The 20,542-nt window shown below is 44.6% G+C and overlaps 1 protein-coding gene and 1 long non-coding RNA gene across 2 annotated transcripts in view; one reads left to right on the plus strand and one right to left on the minus strand.

Moving 5' to 3' along the window:
• The window catches only part of LOC130513772 (cadherin-12-like), a 64,268-nt gene extending 61,990 nt beyond the window's left edge, over positions 1–2,278 (plus strand). Inside the window, exon 12 of the mRNA XM_057012793.1 lies at positions 1,019–2,278. Coding sequence (XP_056868773.1) covers positions 1,019–1,524 — 506 coding nt within the window. The 3' untranslated portion in view covers positions 1,525–2,278. The remainder of the gene's footprint in view (positions 1–1,018) is intronic.
• A 10,688-nt stretch (positions 2,279–12,966) lies between these two features.
• Positions 12,967–16,773, minus strand: LOC130513896 (uncharacterized). The gene is made up of 2 exons (XR_008946858.1): positions 16,436–16,773; positions 12,967–13,226 (listed from the first exon to the last, which is right to left on the minus strand). It is a non-coding gene; the product is annotated as an uncharacterized LOC130513896 (long non-coding RNA).
• Positions 16,774–20,542: the final 3,769 nt, after the last annotated feature.

A 20,542-nucleotide genomic window follows, 5' to 3' on the forward strand; every position in this document is an offset into this window, starting at 1 on the left:
ACTCTGTAGATCAGCTGGCACAATCACGTGGGAGTGGAGGGGGGAAGATGGGAGGAAGAGACCTACTTAAGACTTTCCCTCCATCCTGCCTGAATATATTTATATGATTCTTTCACGTTGAATGATTTCAGCTTCATCCTGACCATCACTCAGCCTCCTGCATTCAATACGGAGGAAAATAATATCTTGCCGCATTTTTCACGATGGAGACAGAGAGAGGGGACGCAAGGAGAGACAGATGGCTCTGGCAGGAGGAAAGGGAGAGGAGGAAATTTATGGTAATGTGTTGAAAATCACACCGTGATACGGGAGTGATGGAGAGGTTAAGAACCTGTCGGCGATGTGGTTGGTGCTGGAGCAGAGCCGCAGCGTCGCGTTGGTTCTCGGCGGCACGTTTGTACCCAGCTGCCTCTGCAGCCCCCTTCGTGTCCACGGCACGTGGAGGACAGCTACATTTCACCAGCGCAGCTTCGAAATACACAAATGCTGCTGAAACTGCCGGCTTAGCTGCTGTGTGCGGCCCCCGACAGAACTCGAAACCAAAACCCAGAGTCAGTTTCAGGAGGGCCTGATCATGCAATTGTTTTTAACACAAAGATGCACGCCGCTGCAAAGACTGTTGGCGTTCCTCCTTTCCAATTTCCAAAAAGGACACATACACTTTAAAAAAATGCATTTTATGGATAAAAATAAAGAACAGGCATGAAACTGTTAGCAGTGACACATTATGGAACCAACCAAAGTGTTAAAGAAAAGATTATTTGGCATTTCAGACTTTAACTTTATCTAAAACTCTGCAAAATCTTTCCAATTATTGCTGAAAGGAACTTAATTATCCGTGTCAAATGTCTATGCCCCATCAGATGTTTGTCCGGAAGTCGCACCAAACAGTTTCAGTAACTTTTTCATTAAATCTTAATGACCAAAAAAACAGTCCTCAGTCGGACTGCACGACTAAATGGAAATGAGTTTGTGATTAATGTGATTTAATCTGGACCTGTCACGACTCCCTCCGCAGTAATCGTGGTCCTCTACGTGGGCCTGAGGCGGCAGAAGAAGAAGGAAACCCTCATGTCATCTAAAGAAGACATCCGAGATAACGTGATCCACTACGATGACGAGGGGGGCGGAGAGGAAGACACTCACGCCTTCGACATGGGGACGCTCCGCAACCCCAAGGTCGCCGAAGAGAAGCTGTACCGCAGGGATGTCAAACCTGAAATAAAGAGAGGCCCCCGGCCGCCGCTTTCTCAGGACAGCGCCGACATCCGGGATTTCATCAACCAGCGCCTGCGAGAGCACGACACGGACAACTCGGCCCCGCCCTATGACTCCTTGGCCACCTACGCTTACGAGGGCAACGGCTCTGTGGCCGACTCGCTAAGCTCCATCGACTCCCCCGCCGTAGACGTGGAGGAGGGCTATGATTACCTCAGTGAGTGGGGGCCCCGCTTTAAGACCCTGGCAGGGATTTTCGGAGAGGCCGAAACTCAATCAGACTCAAACTCCTCCAAGACGCATTGATGTTTTTCCACAGACTAAAAAACAAGCAAATATGTAACACTCTTGGTACCTCCCCCCCCTCGCCCCCATAACACACACGCACATCTCTGTTTATGCATAATTTTAATTTTACGTGATCCTTCTCATCATCTTTCCAAAATCCTAATAACGAGACGTGGGAGCCTTCAGGTCGAACGGTTTAGGAGGAAACAGCCGATCAGCCGCCATCTAATTGAACGCCGCCGACTGTTTCCTTTCAGAAAGACACACACGCGCACACGGAAATGTCATTTCCCATAATATCCTTAAAAGTGCCTCAATATAATTACTTTTAATTGCTGTTTCATGCCACATATCCGCCGTCCGGCACCCGGAGGCGGGGCGACCTCAGAGCCCTGCGGACCCGTGTCAACACTTCAGAGACAAAGAAGCGGCCTCAGTCTGGCCAAAGATGTTTTGAATGTTATTTATTCTATTTATTGGCTGATTTGTTTGGGGTTTCTTCCTTTCTTTTTGGTCTATTTATCTATTTATCACTCTGACATCAATGTGTATTTTTTTATTTTGATGGGATTTTTTTTTGTTTTTTGGAGACACTCGATGAATTTTGTAATTAATCAAGGCCCACATGATAATGTAAGTTTCTGTTAGGTGGGTCCTGTGAATAGACTTGTACTAGAGTTGTAAAAACATTAGGGCTAAATAATGCAGTTGGTTCATGTAATAAACACGGTTTTGTTAAATAAACCACACTTGGACAAAAAAAAAAAGAGAAGCGAGTTTGATTGGGGAGGCGTAGAATCCATAGAACGAAAACCTGAAAAATGAAAGGCGGAACTTCCCTTTTGTGGCGGCTGTGATGTAAGAATCGCACGCACCTACTGGGGTATGTGATCAAAACGGCCAATTTTCCAAGCCGTTGAATGGCGAGGCTTAGACTGTCCTCGCCACGGTCTGGTGACGGCATAATGGAAGGTCTGGATCTCAGCCAACACCAGTGATGTACAGTGGATGGGCGCAAAGTTCCACTTCCTGTCTCTGAGTATCTCACAACGTGGCTGCAGCGGATGCTTGGGAACGGCTTTGAATTGACATGAAAGAAGAAATTAAGAAGAAATTAGAAAGACGACGAGCCGTTTGATCACTAAAAGGGATGTTTTCAATCAAACTTGGACCAGTCCTAGAACTGAAACTCTGTTTGATGCCCGTGCCTGCAGTCTCCAGTTGTCTAATTACAGCGTGAAAACATGAAAAAAAAAGGTTGAGTTCAAGTAAAGTGACCCATATTTATGTTTTCCTCTGTGTGATGTTTATGTGCCAGCGGTTTCGATTGAAGCCACAAAGGTGGAGGATAAGAAAACTGCTGCATGAAACATTGATGCTGTGCAGGAGGTCAGAACAGGGATATTTGTTCCGGGGGGGGAGCAACCTGTGTTGACTATTAATAACAACCCCTTTTATGATTCCAGTTTTATATCACACCCTTTCAGTGTCTCTGCAGAGCGCTCCTCCAAACGCTTTTATTCACCGTTTTTATTGTTAAGCTAACCGCTTTGAATCATGATTGTTGCTTCAGTGACCAATAGCAAACTCCACCGTTGAACTTGTTTTTTACCCTTTTCTATGAAAAACAGATGGTTGAGAAAAGAAATGTAAGTAAGAGGAGGCAATAGCCGTCACAGCGGCTACGTCCGGCACGTTTCCGCGCACTCTTCACAACAAACCATTTACGCTGCTCATGACTCACCGCGTCGGCTGGTTGAAACAGAGACTTGAGTGAGAACGAAGCAGCAGCGGCACATCCCATGCATAAACATGAGAACTGGCACCATCTCGGCCCACAGGAAACCGCCAGCACGAGCCAACGTGCGAAAGGGGGCGATGGTATCGGTAGTGTTTGTGTTGGACCGCTTTCAGCTCTCTGCTGCCTCATTGTCCGGCGCCATTGCGATGCCCGAGCTCTGCAACACGACGACAGTCGCTGCGTAAAAACGCAACATTCTCTCATCAGTAACGCTGGACATATTCCATCCAGCCCAATATTATTGCAGATTGATTACAAAGCACATCCTAAATGCCTGGATCAGCCAGGACGGACACCTTATGGGCAACCTCAGTCCTCCAGGGCCAGATTCAAGCCGGGTTTCGTGTCCGAATGTGCAGAAATAGGATAGGACAGTAAACCAGGCCTGAATCCGACCCTGGAGGAGTGGAGGTGTTCATCCCGGCGTTATCCTGCGAGCAACGTTAGTAATCTGTCTCTAAAGTCCTCAAGGGGAGGTTACTGTTGATACTAAACATACAGGCCTCCTAAAGTTTAATGAATATTTCATGCTATAATGCAGCCTGATGTTTTGAGGCATCCTCTACCACTGAGATCAATATACAGTATATGATGCATTTTTATTTCACTGGACTCTGTGTATATATATTGGAGTTCCCAATTAGTCAAAGATCAGCTGTCCATCCTGAGGCGGCCAACCACCAGCGCCGATTCGCCCGTTTCGGCTCCCAGGTCATCTCCCGCAACTGTAATTTGTTTCATTCTTTTTCGGATGTCTCCATCCGCCTGTTCAAAAAAACACGTTGTGGAGACTTTCAGTCCAGGATTTAAGCCAAATATTTGTGCCTCTTTGTAATGAACCCTTGTCCTGCTCTCTACTGAAGTTGGGATTACAGCGAAGCACATCCGGGCACTTTAATTAAAACTAGTCACTTTGTATTATTCTGAGCATTTATACGCGTGTAAAGCCGTCACAGCTGATCTCTAAGCTGACAGGTTTTTGGGCTGCGAGAATTTGCCGATCTTTGTGCGCAAGATTGTGACCACTAAACTTTGTTACTCTGTAATTATGGGGCCAGGGCTGAGAAAAATCCCGTGGGGGGTCGTGTAAGTAAACACAACATTGTGTTAAACAGTGCTGAAGACACACACACACACACACACACACACACACACACACACACACACACAAACAAACCCTTTAATCTCCTCTTTTTATGGTCGTAAGGAAGAAAAGTCAAAACAGGTTTCAGTCAAAAGGGATTAGCGACCACGATTTCATTGCTTTTTAAATGTATTGTGCGTCGCTACGATGGTACAAACGGGTGAGTGACGTTTTCAAAAAGCCCCCGCTTCCAAATCCAACCCTGTCTGTACTGTTACACCAGAGACGGGCTGGAGAGACGCAGGGTGAAAAAGTCAGCAAACAAATAAAAACACCGCTTTTTGCCTTTGAAGGTGTTACATAAAATTTAAGCCGCAAAGTGAGTCTTTTTTTCACTTTAATCCGTCCAGTTTTCAAAAGCATGCGTGAAAATCCCCCACCTCCCCGAAAAAATTATCCTCGCGATAATACGCAATCCCTCTGTCCTGGGCTGGAGCTACCGGGGAGCAAATGGACCGGATTTCAACAAATGCAGAAACATCCTAGATCAGAGGGTTATAAATATCTTAGGCAAATGTTTTTGGGAGACGCTTCCTGCATTTTGGAGTTTTCCCCAAAAGGCAAGTTGTAAAAAAAATGAAGCAAAAACACAAAAAGGAGGTGAAGCCAAGAGGAAGAGGGACAATATCTATAGATTAGAACAAATAAAGCAGAATTTGTAGGAACATTGCTCTCACGTCAAGCACATTAACTGTTTTTGCGATCGCATCAAAATGGAATATGCTCAGCCATGAGTTTTGATCTTGACATTAATCCTCCCCGACTCTGGTGCAGTGAGGAAGGGCCTGGATGTTTTTGCTCCAGGCAATAACCGGGAGAGTGGAAAGAGATGCATAAAACATTGAATGAAACAATAAGCTGGGTTGTAGCACAATGCAGCCGTCACTCATTCCCTTGCGCTGCAAATAAACCCATCACAATCAATTTAAAATCCAGGATTGCATCAGTTTTGGGTTTTAGCAGAACAGACCTGCCCTTCCGTGTGCCCACGTGGATAGCGAACCTGAGAATTCCACCGGGTGCAGGTTTTCAGACGTGTGTTGCTGCGTGACAGAAACCTCTCCGAACTCTCTTCCACCAAGCGGAACAAATGATGAACCATTCCTGCCCTTCAGTTCGCTCTGAGCGGATTGTGCCAGACCGGAAGCTTCCACGCGGACTGTGGAAACGATCCGGTGGAGTTGAAGACGAATGTTGAGATGTTGACGCCGACATGAAAGACGGGAAAATCCAACAATAAAATCAGGAACCCAAGAACAATCCGATTCTGCATTTCATTAACGGCGGAGAAGCGGCTCCTGTGTATCCAGTGGTGGCTGCCGTTGCTTCGCTCAGGCACAAACCAGCTGTCCCAGGAGACGCCCAGTGCTGCGATTAAAGCCGCTAAAAAACAGGTTAAACGACCTCATGAGAATCAAATGTGCAGTTGAAGGACTTCAAACATTTGCAGTCTAATTCCCGCCGGGCTGAAATTCCAGGTAAGTTTTCCACTTATTCCACTCCTTTAAGGGTGGGTTTCAACCCTGTCGAACTGCTCCTCGTTTGTGTGCATCTTCTGAGCGGACAGAAAAAAGACAAACACGTGGATGTTGATCCAAGAGACTGGGAAATTCACCATGGGAAATTCCGAGCCTGGACTGCTGTGAGAAAGTTTGTTTTATTATCCGGGCTCGGTACGCCTGCGCAAATTTGAACCATTGCCGTGGCATCTAATTTGTATCTGGATCTACAGAGAGCGAGAGTGTGGAGAGTATTGAATTTAGCAGAGCGTTCCTGCCTGCAGCACTCCATCGCTGCACCGTCAGTGATTCAGGCTGAAACCGCCTGGTTTCTGGGGAAGATTTGACTGCAGATCTGTAAAGTTAAACAAATTACAACACTCGAATGCACTAATAGAGGGTGCAGGAATTAAACTGGTCTTTTGATTAATATATTAGAGAATTTCAGGAATGGGAATCTCTTTCCCCCACTCTCCTGCTATTGTTGGCGCTGTCGATAGCAACATATTTGTTTTGGGCACACTGACGAATAAAAAACTCCAGCATTTTATTAAATGTAGCCAGGAGCTCAGCAGTCTCTGGTTGCTGGAAACGGTGGGAAAATGAATCTTATCACCTGACATCTCACTGTTCCATAGACTGGGAAATGAAATCCCAATTAGGCTAAAAATAGCCAGATTAAAAAAGCGAGTTGAGGATTTTTGATTTATCTTCCAGAAGGAACCGCAAAGCCAAACTCGCCTTTTTTGGGTCGTTTTTTCCCCCTCTTCCACGTCAAAGAAAATGTGAATTGCTGTTTTATCTGAAGCACCTGGAGCGACGCGACGCGCGGAAACCAAGACAAGCGAGTTTGCTCTCGGTTGCGGTTTTAATTCCACATCATGTGCACATCCTCCTCAGTGTGACGCACTGAAGGCTGAGCAGTTGATGGGGCTTTGCCAGCGTTGGAGACTTTGTGAGTCTAAAGAGCAGAACTAAATACCCCCCTAGCTCCAGCACTGCTGCTGATGGGTCTGATAAACCAGAACGAGGGTCCACTTGAGAAGAGCGTTAAGAACAAAGAAAGACAGAGGAAATCATTAGACAGCAGCAAGATGAGTGGGGAACAAGTGAAATGTGCTGCTTTGCTATTGGGCAATTGGGTCATCTCAGGCGAGCAGCTGACAAGACTCAAACAGGCAAAGGTGTGTGTGTGTGTGGTTCTAATTTGAGCCTTATATACTCACAAACTCTACATTGATCCTGTTACTATACAAATATGCCCTGTAAATCTCCTTGGAGCTCTTTTTTTGCTTCCCACACACATGTGATGACTCACATTTCAAAGGCATAAAACTTAACATTCAGCAATTAGATATTCAATGGAAGAAGAGAGATAACAGAAGTTTGAGGTAGTACAACCCCGATGAATCGTCCTCAATATTTATTCTAAAGAGGACAGGCTTCGGCTTTTGAGGTCGCCGATAATCGGGATGGTGGAAAAGTGACATGAGTCCCGCCGTCCATTGTTTGGTTTGATTATAGTAATTATCTCTTCTCTTTTGTCAGCGTTATTGACGGATGGAAAACGAGTGAAACAACTGGGGTTGATTTGAAAATCAAATTCATTTTGTCTGACAGATGCTGTCAACCTTCTTGGACTGGAGACTCTTGATCCATCTTGATTTTCTCTCTCTCAGTTCTGCTTTAGTGGCAAAGGTCTCCTCAGACGTTTCAGTTGTGTGAGACAGGTGGAATTTGTGCGTCGACCTACGGGTTATCCAGACACTGAAGCGATAAGCTGTGCGCTCCTGAGGTGAGAGCGCAGCAGATTTAGATCTGATCTGCATGATTCCATCTAAATCCTGTGTAGTTCTGATATCTGTGTGACCTTCATAGTCGAAGATGTGCACCGCAGAGCTTCGGTCCTCATCGCTGGACAGCTTATCTCTGCATTTGCCACCGTGGTCTCAAAAAGTGCTAAAATAAGCAGTCGGCGTGGAAACTGCTGAGAGGTGCCACACGTGGCCCCAATTTTAGGACTGCTCTGGGACAAAAGAACCTCTGAATTCATCACTCACATGTTCAATGAGAGCTGCTCCACAATTACAGGGGGGTGGAAATTGAGCACGACGGACCAGGGACAAGGAGTCAGACTCAGCAGTGATTGGCTCATAAGTTTAGAGCATCATTTAGGAGCCAGATCAGAAGATCCACACAAGCCAACCATAGGTCCTAAAGGCTGACAGAGACGGGTGACAGACATCTGGGACACGTAGCTCTGGGAGGACGGAGCAGAAACCATCACAAATGTTTCCACGATATATATATATATTTCAATTTAAATCATACATAACTTTTATGATCAATTATCTGTTAAAGCTAAATAAACCCGAGCGCTTATATCGCAGCTAATCTCTGCACCAGTCATCCACCTCAGCTGTGAGTCAGCGAAATAAGAGGAATCTGCTCATCAGAGAGGAAGATTAACTACATTCTCATATATAAAGTGAAATATTTTGTAGATGGAGGAATAAATAGTGCATGAAAGGACATATGCCAACATAAATTACTTTTATAAAAAGGAGAGAAATTGCATGCTTGGCTACAAACTGCCTTTTATGTTGAACCTACTCATTTAAAACATTTGAAACTTTGAGTCATGCAGGTAAAATAAAGAGTGATGTTGACTGCCTGTTTAAGGTGCAAATGGGTGAAAGGCCCGTCGTGATGCACCACGAGGAAAGATGGAGAACGCATCAGCAAGCAGGCCCGGCAGGCTCTCACATGGCTCAGAGAGAAAATGAGGAAAATCATTAGTTTGGGTCTTATTTTCTCAGCGATGAGATGCACCGATCAACAGAAGCAGTGCCAAGAGAAGGATGGGAGAGGAGAGACGAAGAGCCGGCCCAGCTGCCACATTTTAGCAAACTTTAACTAAATTAATAACATTTCGGCTTCACTTCCCTGGAAGCGTCCCACCAAAGCTGGAATCATCTGGCGGCGAGGAAGACTGATACGTAAGGAACATTCCTTCCTGGATTCAGTCATAGATTTTTGTTCTGACAGACTGACTTATAAGCTGAATTCATATCAGGTTCTGTGTAATCAAATATGTGCGTGGGATCCATTTCTTACTGGACGTGAAAAAGATCGAACCGTGCGGACGGGTCTGGAAACACGAGCTCACACTGGATGAGGAATCGTGTCTCCTGGAATTATTTGGGTAAACAACGCTGTTCTTCTCTCCGCTGAGGTGGTTGGAAGAGCTGTGTAACTTTGCCCGGCTACCATTAACTTTGAATCATGCGCGTTGCCTCGGTAAACAGTTGGTTTTAATTCCGTTTAATTCCAAACTGGACCAACGATGAAAAATCAGCAAACAAACAGAACCAAAGTAGAGAAACAGAACCCTCGCAGGTTTCCACAGGGTTGAAACATTCAAGATTCTTTATCTGCTTCTTATATCAGCGCACTTTTCTCCATTATTCTAATTGAAGTGAACCTGGACACGAAAGCTCTGTAAAAACAGGGAGGCATCAAGAGGTAAAGCTCGAACGGAGTACACGTGAGCGTGTTGTTGTTAGCGGTTCATTCTCCACTCAATGCTGGATGTTGGACTTCAAAATAAAATCTCCTCTTTGATGTTAGGCAGGTCTGGAAAATCACCCATTCACTGTTTCTAGGCAACAAAAAATAAAAAGTGAGGTTGAGTGACTCTTAATGATGCCGTATCTTTGGAATGCATGATCAAGGCCGTCTTACCTTCAATTCAACTCAATTCATTTTCAATCATCTATATATGCACACACACACACACACACACACACACCACACACACACACACACACACACACACACACACACACACACACTGTATTTATCATAGCATCTGTCAATCAAATTTGTCTATCCAGAAACCCAAGGCCTGACCTTCAAGAGGAAATAGTGGTGAGGAAAAACTACCTCTTAACAGGAAGAAACCCTAAGTAGTACCAGGCTCAGATGTGGGCAAGGACACGACGAGGAGGAACCTGAAGAGTTCATGAGCTCTATTCAGTATTTCAGTGCAGTAGTATATCACAGATTTCTCCGACTGTTTGGCAGCTCCTCTTTTTAAATTAGTATGATGTTTAAATGCAAGAATGACAAATTGAATATTTTTTTTTCTTTAGCGTAATGCTATAAAAGCAGAAATACAAAGGAGGCTTTATTGTTTCCAGGAATTGAGGGGAAGCTATTTTTGTGTGCTAAAGAAAGATAGAACTGACAGAACATCATCAAAGCATGCAAAGAACGTGCACGAATGCTTACCTAAACACACACACATGCATACACGGCCTTCAGAAGGGGTAAAGAAACATTTTTTGAATGCTAAATGAGGTTGAGTAAAAGAACCGAGAAACACAAACATAAAGGCAGTGAATCTCGCCGGGAGATACACTATAAGCCACATCATCTATACATGCAAATTCATAATCACCCAATATCATGACAAGCACGGTGCCCCTGGCAGGAAAAAGGGGAGAGAAGGGAACGTGCCGCTCTTCTCCTCTGGAGAAGGAGCAACCCTCCGAGGCTCTGACTTAGAAATGTCTGCGGAAAAACAGCTGGGATTTATTTTATTTACATTGAAAAACGACTGCGACTACTCTGCAAACAACCCACGCGCATCACGCATTTGCATTCAGTCGCTCAGACGACTCTAATGACTTTTGTTCTTCAACATCTGCAGCAGATGACGTCAACGGCACTTTCATAAAGTCAAGGATTCAACCTTGGTTTACAGTCCGGTCGCTCCGACTTGCTCAGACTCTGACCAGTTTCACCCCTTATTTCCTCCCTACAGGTGTTGACGGAAGTGTGTCAACAGTCAAGTTTTAATCTCAAGTCATCAAATAATTGCACAGGAGAATTCTGATGGAAGATAGTGAACAAACGGCCACCATTACCCTGTTTGAAACACATCGGAGGGGGTGATCTTTTTACTGTTTCACTCCCAAGACAACAAGTTTCCCCGACCTTCTTTAGAGGATCCTGGAGCCAAATCAAAGGACGACAACCAAAAAAACACTTCAATCATTCAACGCTGGCAGAGATATTTCTCCAGGACCAGCGTGCGGAAACCTCCGTCTCCCCAAAGTTATTTCATTTATGGTAAGAACCGCAAATTTATGCAAAACATATGGTAATCCATCAAGGTGTGTCATTAATGTCAACATATGAGATTCGTGGTGGCGTGATTGCAAGGCAGGGGGAATATAAAAGTCATTTCAGTTCATTACCTAACTTTGAAACTAATTTCAAACAAGTTTATGAAATAAAATGTCTTTAATGTAATGGAAGTCTTCCTGGGACTCGTGATCAGCTTAAGCTGTTGCCAAGGAAACAAAACTTTGAAAATGAAATGAGGCTAAATATTCTTTGGAAAAAAAAAATGAAATGGGTAGAACATTTCAGGAATGGAGGGTGTTAATGCTCAAGTGCCTGAGAGTGGTCAGAGAGAAACACTGATCTTTGTTTCGCCCTGTCAGCGGAATCGGCAGTAATTACTCCAAGTCCTAATTTTAAAGCAAAGTGTTTTCTTTTCTTCATCTATTCAGGCTTTTCTTCTATTTCTTCAATGTAATGCAGTGACAACAAGCAGATATCAATATGGATATTTTTTACTTCATTATTCTGACAAATATTCCACATAAACGTTCAATTGTAAATGAAATTGCTTGTGTGCCAGAGGCGCTCATTTTAAACACATACAACCACAGCGTTGGCAAGCGTGCTAACTGCTTCCTGTCAGCTGCTGCAGTGTAATTATCTGTAAAACAAATTGCACAAAGAAAGTCCATTATGATTGCATTTGTTTTTTGACTTTATTTATTGGCTCACAATCATGTTCTATATTGTGCTCCATCAACTGGAGGTGTGTATTGGCAGGAACATGTGTTCGGAACCCGAGCATTGCGTGTCTGTAAGCCTCTGGTTTAAGAGCACCCATGGGAGTAAACGGCGGATTATATATATGTCCCTAGCAGCGACGCAGTTGGACAAGGTGACCCCAGAGAACGAGGCTGCGTTTAGAAGATACGGAGATCAGTGTGGTCATCCGTGACCGCTAGTCTTTTACTTTCGATACCAGCTTCCCGCCCTCCCAACATTTCCAATCAGATCACACTGCTCCCTGCACCTATCCATTTATTATCCATAGCTAACTATCCATAGTTGGATAGTTGCCAAAGAACGAGCGAAAACTCTTTACTTGTCTGATTTATCCCTTTTGAGTGGTGTGTGGGGTGCTGGAGCATATCCCAACTACATATGGTAAAGCTGGGGTACACCATTGAATGGGTTGTGGGCTCATCGCTATGTGAGCATGTGGGGGTTCCTCAAGGGTACCTCTGCAGTGTCCTCCTACTACCAGAACACCTTCCTTGTCGTGCCCACACCGGGGTTGAATCGGAAACCCTCAGTTTCTCCACTCCCTACAGACTGACCTATCTAAAGGATTCTAATCAGTATCGTACCCCAATGAAGCTTCAAACAAGCAATTAAACTTATGACGATTGTGGCACTGATACGTACTCGATAACTATTCAGTTGATGTCAATTAGTTGCGTCAACTATAGCAAAAGTCATCATGAAATAGAGCACTTAAGAATTACCAACAAGGAACCGAGGCTAAGGAAGTTGTTTAACAAATAAAGATATATGAAGGTCTGGGGATGCTGGAATGACCACAGACCCTCTTCTTCCTTCATTCTGGCAGGTTTGTTTCAAGATAACGTTAAATATCACATGCTTTTAATTTCAGGCATCAAAAGCACAGATGTGAGAGCTTCTATAGGTTTCAGAACTGTGCATTTCCACAGTAAACACTAGCAGGAAGAGGGTTAACATAGTCGTATAGCAACAGTACAATTGGAAATATACTGAGCAACTCTGAATTATATTCACTTCTCAGCTGTTTTCTTGACACTGTTAATATTTAATGTGCGTGAAGTAATGGGGCAGACCCAAAATAAAGAAGTCTGAAGCGCACAGTGTTTAAGTCAATAAAAGTGAGTTTATTACAAATACAGGAGAAGGAAAGAAAAAAGGCAAACAAAAAGCCAACAAAGATCACTGGAAACTCCAGGGGAGAAGGAAAAAAAACAAAAGGGCTGCCAGGGCAGGTAACTTGGTCTCTCAGGGAAGCCAGAAACATGCAGAGCAATCTGGTGATGGCCCTTTTAAAGAGAGCTGACTAGAGATTGGCCACTGCTGGTTCAGACGCTCCCACCAGTTTCCTGCCTGGGTGAGCCTAAAGAGAGTGACAGAAGAAGAGAGAACAAGAGAGAGCAGTAAAGGAGACAAAAAACAAGATACCAGAAACCCAGGACCATGACATGCAAGAAACAAATGGGGTCAACCCTGGGACTGTGTATAAGACTTGTTCTAAGAGGAAGAATTCGAGCTTTTAATTACAGTTTAGAACCACTGATGTCACACAGCATGCACGTAGGAAGTGGTTTTTCACTTGCTGATATGACACCGACTTGCCATGATCACTAAGTCAAAACTGTCAGTCTCAGTGCGATGATGCCGTGTTTATGCTTGTGGGCAGGTCTCCGCGTGTCATTTATCTACTGAGACTCAGCCGCTGAGATGCTGAAAATAGTCACATTCTGGCTCTAGAGCAATAAACTTTCATCGCTCCTGAACAGATTTTCTTTCTTCCAACACTTGAGACATAATTTCTTATGTTTCGGCTCCCTGAAGATGCCTCCTGAAATCCTGTCAGAATGTTCAAAGCAACTGCGTCTGTTTCTGCTGCCCTATTTCGGTGACAAGACAGGCTGGGGAGCAGTAAGGAAACAATAAAAAAAAGAAAAAGAAAACAATGCGCCGGTCTTGTATTGAGACAATAAAAAGCATCTTTTTGTCAGTCAGAGTTTGCTGGAGCAAAGTCACTCATGGCGTCCCACAGATGAGTCTCAATAAAGTTTAGACGTCATGAAGGGATCCCCTCACCCACCTGACTGTGTCTGAAAGTGGAGTTTTCATCCATCTCCAATATTGGCTCATGGTGTAACGTGATTAAGCGCGTCTCCCTGCCAAACACTCACAAGTAGCCAGGGAAAACACGGAAAAGGCTTTGGAATGGAGCTGAAAGCCAAAACAAAGCTGCCTCGTCCAACTGTAAAGCCGTTTTCTGATGTGTCATCATCGTCCTCTCCAAAACCTTCACCCGGTGTCACCCCTTATTAGTCTTGTGTGGAAGCCACCTCATCGCAGTGAAACTCACCACAGGCCACCCACGGACGGCCTCCTCGCGAAGGATACAATTACCAGCAGTCTCCCCCATGCTTTGCTTTCCAAAAAAAGCCCTTTTTAAATGGGGTAATTATAGACGGAGGTGTGTGCCAAGGGCAGTGGGTCTCTTCTGTGAAGTCCACTCAGGCAACAGTACAAAGCAGACCGACCTCAGCACTTTCTTACGCAACAAAATGGAAAGTTAAAAAAGAAGGGGCTGCGGCAGCTTTGCGATTTGAAGAAAAGAGCAAAGACGACAATTTTTCATCTTTGGACAAGTTACCACTGTCTTTGAATGAATAAGCTCTGAGACAAATGCAGTAGGAGGAATCGCCTCTCTTTCTTTGGGTACTGCTCCCAACCTTGTTCCCATCTGTGATGACATTTAAATATTCATGCAGTCGCTGCCGAGATCCCGCTCAACAGTTCAGGCCCGTAGATTAACCGATCTGAACGATTCCAAACGATGCGAGAAAGAAGGTTTGGAGCGCTCATGTTGAATTTGTCATGTTGGGACCATTTTGCACAAGCTTCTCCGTACAGCCTGCAACCTGTCTGATGCTACAGAAGGTCTGAAGCAGCTGCTGCCTTCTGCATTCGCTTTTAAACAGCTAATTATGGTAACTCAAGGCGAGTCACCGCGAGTCTACACTCCTGGGCTAATAAATTGATGGCAAACATGCATGTCAATGTTCCCTTCCTCCTCTTTGTTAGCTGGAACCCTTTATTGACTGCCTCCTCTTCTCCTTTAAATGCAGCACTTATAACTGCTTTCAGGACATTACCTCAGCTGGTCCTCTATTCTGTGAGGATTTTCACAGTCGACATTCTAGATTAGCACAAACTCACCCCAGAGGTCAGGTCAGAGCTCTGGAAGCAGAAGACGAATGGCTTGGTTTACCGGAGAAGTGATCTGCCGGCAGATGGAGGAACTAACTAGCAAATGGGCAGGAAGGGAGGTAAGCAGAAGGGAGGGACGTCTGCGAGGAGCTCATGGGGTTCAGGTCTGATCAGATTGATGTGAGTCTGGAAGGTAGTTCGGGGAGCTGGGTGGATGGAAAATTCTTCTGAATTGAATTATGATAAAATCAAGCAATTAAAATTTGTAAACAAGGTTGAGTTACGGCCGGCTTCCAATTTCCAGCCTGTCAGCAGCTACAAGTTTGATATAAAATGATAGAGACAGACAGAAAAACAAACAAGGAGACGATCGGAGTCATCCTACATCAGCATTTTCCTGTGACTTCCTGTGCACAGTTACGGTTCAACAATGCTGAACTTCCCAACACGGAGAAAAGTGCCACAAAAGAGGAAGTTGTCTGATATAGAAATGGAAATACAGAATACATAGGTTCTCACCAGCGACTGACAGCAGTCACAGAGCTGCTAACCGGAATATAGCGACGAGAATCAGCTCACACTCATGGATTACTTATAGTTTAAATGTGAAAACTGGCATCGAATGAAGGAAAAATTCCATAACATTTAGATTATGATTGTTGATCTGAAATGATGGCACCTTCCCCGCTGCAAGGATGGTTCCCACTCTCCCTTTTCTGCTCACAGCTTTTCCTAGTTAGATCTGCGGGCTGTTTTGCACCTCCCTGCGGGGTAAAATAATGTCCCCAACTTTCCTCTGAAGCGACCATAAAGTTTCCCCTGCTGATTCCTGTCAGAGCCATCTGCCGTGTGATACTGTGACAGTGTTCCACAGAGGAATGTGTGCCTGTTTGCCCGCAGAGCTGGAGCTCTGTGGGGGGTCAGTGGGGTTGTGTGTTCTGTGAGGGGGAAACATACTGGAATCATAACATATGCACATTGAGCAGAACTTCAACATGTTTGGAGTTTGATAAAACACACACACACACACACACACACACACACACACACACACACACACACAGTGCTTTAATGGCTACATTTTTGTCTCATAGATGAAAAAAGACCATGTGAACATCCAAATAGTTCTTCTTTGGGGGATTCACTACCTTGCTCAAGGGCACCTCAGCAATACCCTGAGGGTGTTCTGACACCCTCTGCTACCAAAACATCACACAAGCTTTGGCCACACCGGGACTGGAACCAACAACCCTCAGCTTCACTGCGCCCATTACCCTACAGACCGAGTTACCACCGCCCACAACAAATATGCAGAGTATAAATCTCAAACCTTCATAATAACAGGGAATAAAAAGGAAAATTGAAAGCTTGTGTTACCTCATGAACACGAAAATCAATGTTGTTGAACTGGAATCTCCAAATCCGAGGGAGGTTCATGGCTGATCATCCGCCAGCTTCGCGGAGGCTTTTTCCATAAAGGAAAGCCCTGGAAGCGCCGCACTTCCCGTTCAATCCTCACTTTGGGAGGTACAAGAAAACAAAGGCTCAGTTAAGCTCCTCGTCTTCCTCACTGGACACGCTGGATAAGTTGGTTTCAACTGATGAATAATGCAAAAGAAACGCAGGTAGGACGCAACGTTTGATTGCACCGCTGGCGTTCTCTGTGGTCGTTAATGAGATGAAATGGGCTGAAGGCTCTCAGGTGCTGTAATAGTGGAGCCTTCTGTGGAGCCGCAGGAACAGGCCCGTCCCCCGTCCCCCCCCCATCGATGAGCTGCGATTGCGCCACCTTTGCGATCCACTGAACGGCTGTTTTTACGCATCAGAACTGCACTATCTGTCATTCATGTGCAATAATGATATCTGATGAATAACATTTGCAGGATTGTCCCGTTCTAAAGAGTCCTCGAAGTTCTGAGGACGTCGCAGTGCTGAAAGTTTATTTATGCGTCACACTGATCTTTGAGCAAATGTTATTTCTAATGCCGATATATGAATAAAAGCTCAATGAGGCGACTTTTTAGATCCAATACAATCTCCTGTCAGTTCATTTCATTACATTTGACGATTAATTAGCCTGCTGAGGAAGGCAGCCTCGTTATCAAGGCTCAAGGTTTTTCCTTGCGTTTTCTATTAAGAAAGCAGCGGGACTGTGGAGGAGGAACTCAAAGGTTTGAGTCGCTTAACTGGATAACAACACGTTGATCCCGACAGCTCTGACAAGTGTCAAATGTTTGATGGCAATTATAGAAGGAGCATAACGAGCAACGAGAGGCCAAGGAAGCGATTGGGTAACAAAATCAACTTGTCCACTTTGCCTAATTGCATGAAGCATTGCAACGAGGCCTCAAAACCATGTTTCTATCAGAAATGTGCTCCTGTGTCTATTAACAGCATATATTTGGCAAGGATTCCAGACTGTTCTGTCTATTTACAGTTTAGTTCTCTTGTTGCTTTTATTAAAGATGTGAACAATGGATGTCTCCACAGAGCTGATCATTAAAAGTTGCTGGCCTGTAATTATTCTGAGAGGATTTTCTTCACTTTTCGACAAGATTTTCTTCACTTTTCGACAAGTGTAGGCTACATGTGGAGTTGAACAAAAAAGAAATACTGGAGTGGAATCAGCTTTTTCAGTCCTGATTATACACCTAAAAATCCCCAGGTGGAAGGCAGGAACACACAGTAAATGGCTCTAATGCGCACGGCCGTTTATGTAGGTGTTTTTTTTTATTACTTGTCACCCAGACGTCGGGACTACAGCGTGAATGTTTATTATTATTATTGTCACAAATTTTCCCATGTAAAATACTGAGCATGTGCAGTCTTTGATGCAGCAGAGCGTAGCTTCCTCCAGCCTCTTCGCCGACATGTGGAGAAGCCTAATTGTCATTCAGACATGATAATATTCAGTACTGCACCATATGGGTCTGGTTTAATATTGTGCAGAGGGTGTCAACACATGGCCCCCTCATGAGACTAATGAACAGTAAATTGCAAAGAAACATGCAGAACTGGTGAGACAACTTGTACAGGAAAACAACCCTGGATGTCGCACTTGCAGCTATTACAATTTTAGTCCCTGTTGTTTATGCCCACTAAATAAACCCTCGACATCAGCCCGTCCTGGAATGCCAGCGGGAGCGGTGGCGGGACAACAACCGAGGTGGCTGGGACACGGTTAAGGTCTGCAGTGTGAATTCAGTGTTGCGAGAAATCAGAACAAACATGGTGAGTCCTGTGCTTCTCACATTTTGGTATATAATCTGTTACTGTATGTGATTTGCGTGTGTGTGTGTGTGCGCGTGTGTGAACATGTACGCGTTGGAGTGCATGTGAGAAAGAGAAGCAGAGAGGGAGCCTAAAGGGAAGAGTAAAGCTTGGGGGGGAAGAGGTGGCAGAATGCTTCTAAAACTACAGAGCTGCTGTCTGCATCATTATAAGCACACACACACACACACACACACACACACAGACACACACACACACACACACACAGGAGCTTTAAATGCATAGGGAAATTATTGACCTATATATACAGTAAGCCACTTAACAATCTTCAGAGTGCATCCACACAAATTTATTATTCCTTAATTATGCGTGCTCAAGAGCCAGTTTTTGTTTTTCTCTTTAAAGTCGTCAACACGACGCTTTGCTTCCTCCGAGCACGTTTATGTGGGCTGACGTGGTCAAAAATCTAAAGCTTCTTCTAACAGCCCTTTGAAGTCACTTTACTTCAATATACATTGGATAACTTTAGCTAATCTAACACGTTTCTAGCAGCAGTTCTACTCAGCACGTGTGTCTGACTACCATCTGCTGTAGAAAAGTAAATAAATAAATAAATAAAACCAAAGTAAAGCACTTGAACTGAAGTAGCCACAGATGGTACAGCACAACCGTAAGTGATCTTAACTCTTCATGCATGAACAAAACGGGACAACGTCCATTTTCATCTGTTTTGGACAGCTGATCCATGGGAAACATTGCAGCGACGTGGCGGAGCCTCAGCAGCAGCCGCCCTGGGTGGATCTGGTGCGATGGCTGTTCAGTCGAGTATCGTGTTGAAATTTAAGACGCTACGTTGTAAGAAGAATGAGGACAACCCAGGACAACTCATTTTGTATGCATTTCCAAAGGCTGACCGCGATGCATGAGATAGCATTTAGCGCTAATAAACCGGAGATATTAAAACCGTCCTTGTTATTAGGAGACAATTTGAAGAGATTATCCAGTGCAGGTTGAGAGGAGTGGAAGTTTATTAGAGGATCTCCCCCAGAGGACAGGCCGCCCTGCTAAGTCACAGGCGTATCAGAGCTGCTAAAAAGAATAAGCACGTTAGCTGCTACTAGTTTGTGTGTGACTAAGGGTGTGGCCTTATGGAGTCGCGCGAAAAACATCCAAACTATCCGCAAAGGCACGGGAATGAGATGAATTCCCAGAATATGACAATCGGAGACGAGGACAGGTTTCAGTAATTATCCAAAACACATGCCGATGTGCCCACAGTCGAAGTGGTTGCGCTCACACATGAAGTAGTGTCTGTGCACACAAGTAATGACGTTGTAGACGTTGTACCTGCCTCGCCCGAGGCTGTGCTGCTCATAACATTCAGTGAGTGTCTGAATTATGCAGGCGCACACAGACAGGCTGCTACAACAGGCGTGAGTGTGCACTCCACTGAACCCATATGCTGGTCATCACAATTAGAATTTTTAATTGCATCTGCAGGATGCTTAAAAAAAAAGGGGGGGGGGGGGTCGTTAAGATAAGCAGCAGCTGCTTATAGTTTAATTTGTCTCCGAAAAGATTCAAATTGAAGTCACTCGATTACTCTCCCTGATTCTCTTTCCAATAGCCTCTCACTTCCCTCTCTCGAATGACTCTTAGCTGCCAGATTCAGCCCAACTTCCTCAAAAATAGAGAAGACAGGAAGTGGAACCTGAAGCGGATCATGACCTTTTTTATTCATTTGTTTCTTCATCTAAGTCTGTTGTCTTTTGCTGGGAATTGGACGTCACCTACCCAAAGGCCGCTGCACAAGATGGACAAGAAGTATCACGGTCCAGGCAAGGCCCTCGTCGTCATCCTGGAACCACAACGTTTGCGGGATTTGATGAGACCAAAAGGTCTGAAAGGAGGCTTGAGGCCATTCTCCTGAAGTGCAGCGCCTGCAGCAACAAGATGGATTCACGTGTTCTGTCCGTGGCGGCCGAAGGAGAAAATGTGTCTTAAGATTCTATTTCATACGTTAACGAGCGGCATCCATTTGGTCTTGACCCAAAAATTCCATGTCTCGTTTGAAGCTGCAAAAATATCCCTCAACATTAGATCTTTGTCAGAGTGGATGAGGACATGACTTCATGTGTCCCTCACTAAGACTTAGTATTTCTCCATTTTCAAAGTGTGAAACCCTGGAGATGTTTAATAATGAAGGGCCTCTCACTATTTCAAAGAACCGCTTCACGGTTAATCTGGCTCAGA

This window comes from Takifugu flavidus, chromosome 17, assembly GCF_003711565.1.
Source record: "Takifugu flavidus isolate HTHZ2018 chromosome 17, ASM371156v2, whole genome shotgun sequence".
In the NCBI taxonomy this organism is placed as follows: Eukaryota; Metazoa; Chordata; class Actinopteri; order Tetraodontiformes; family Tetraodontidae; genus Takifugu; species Takifugu flavidus.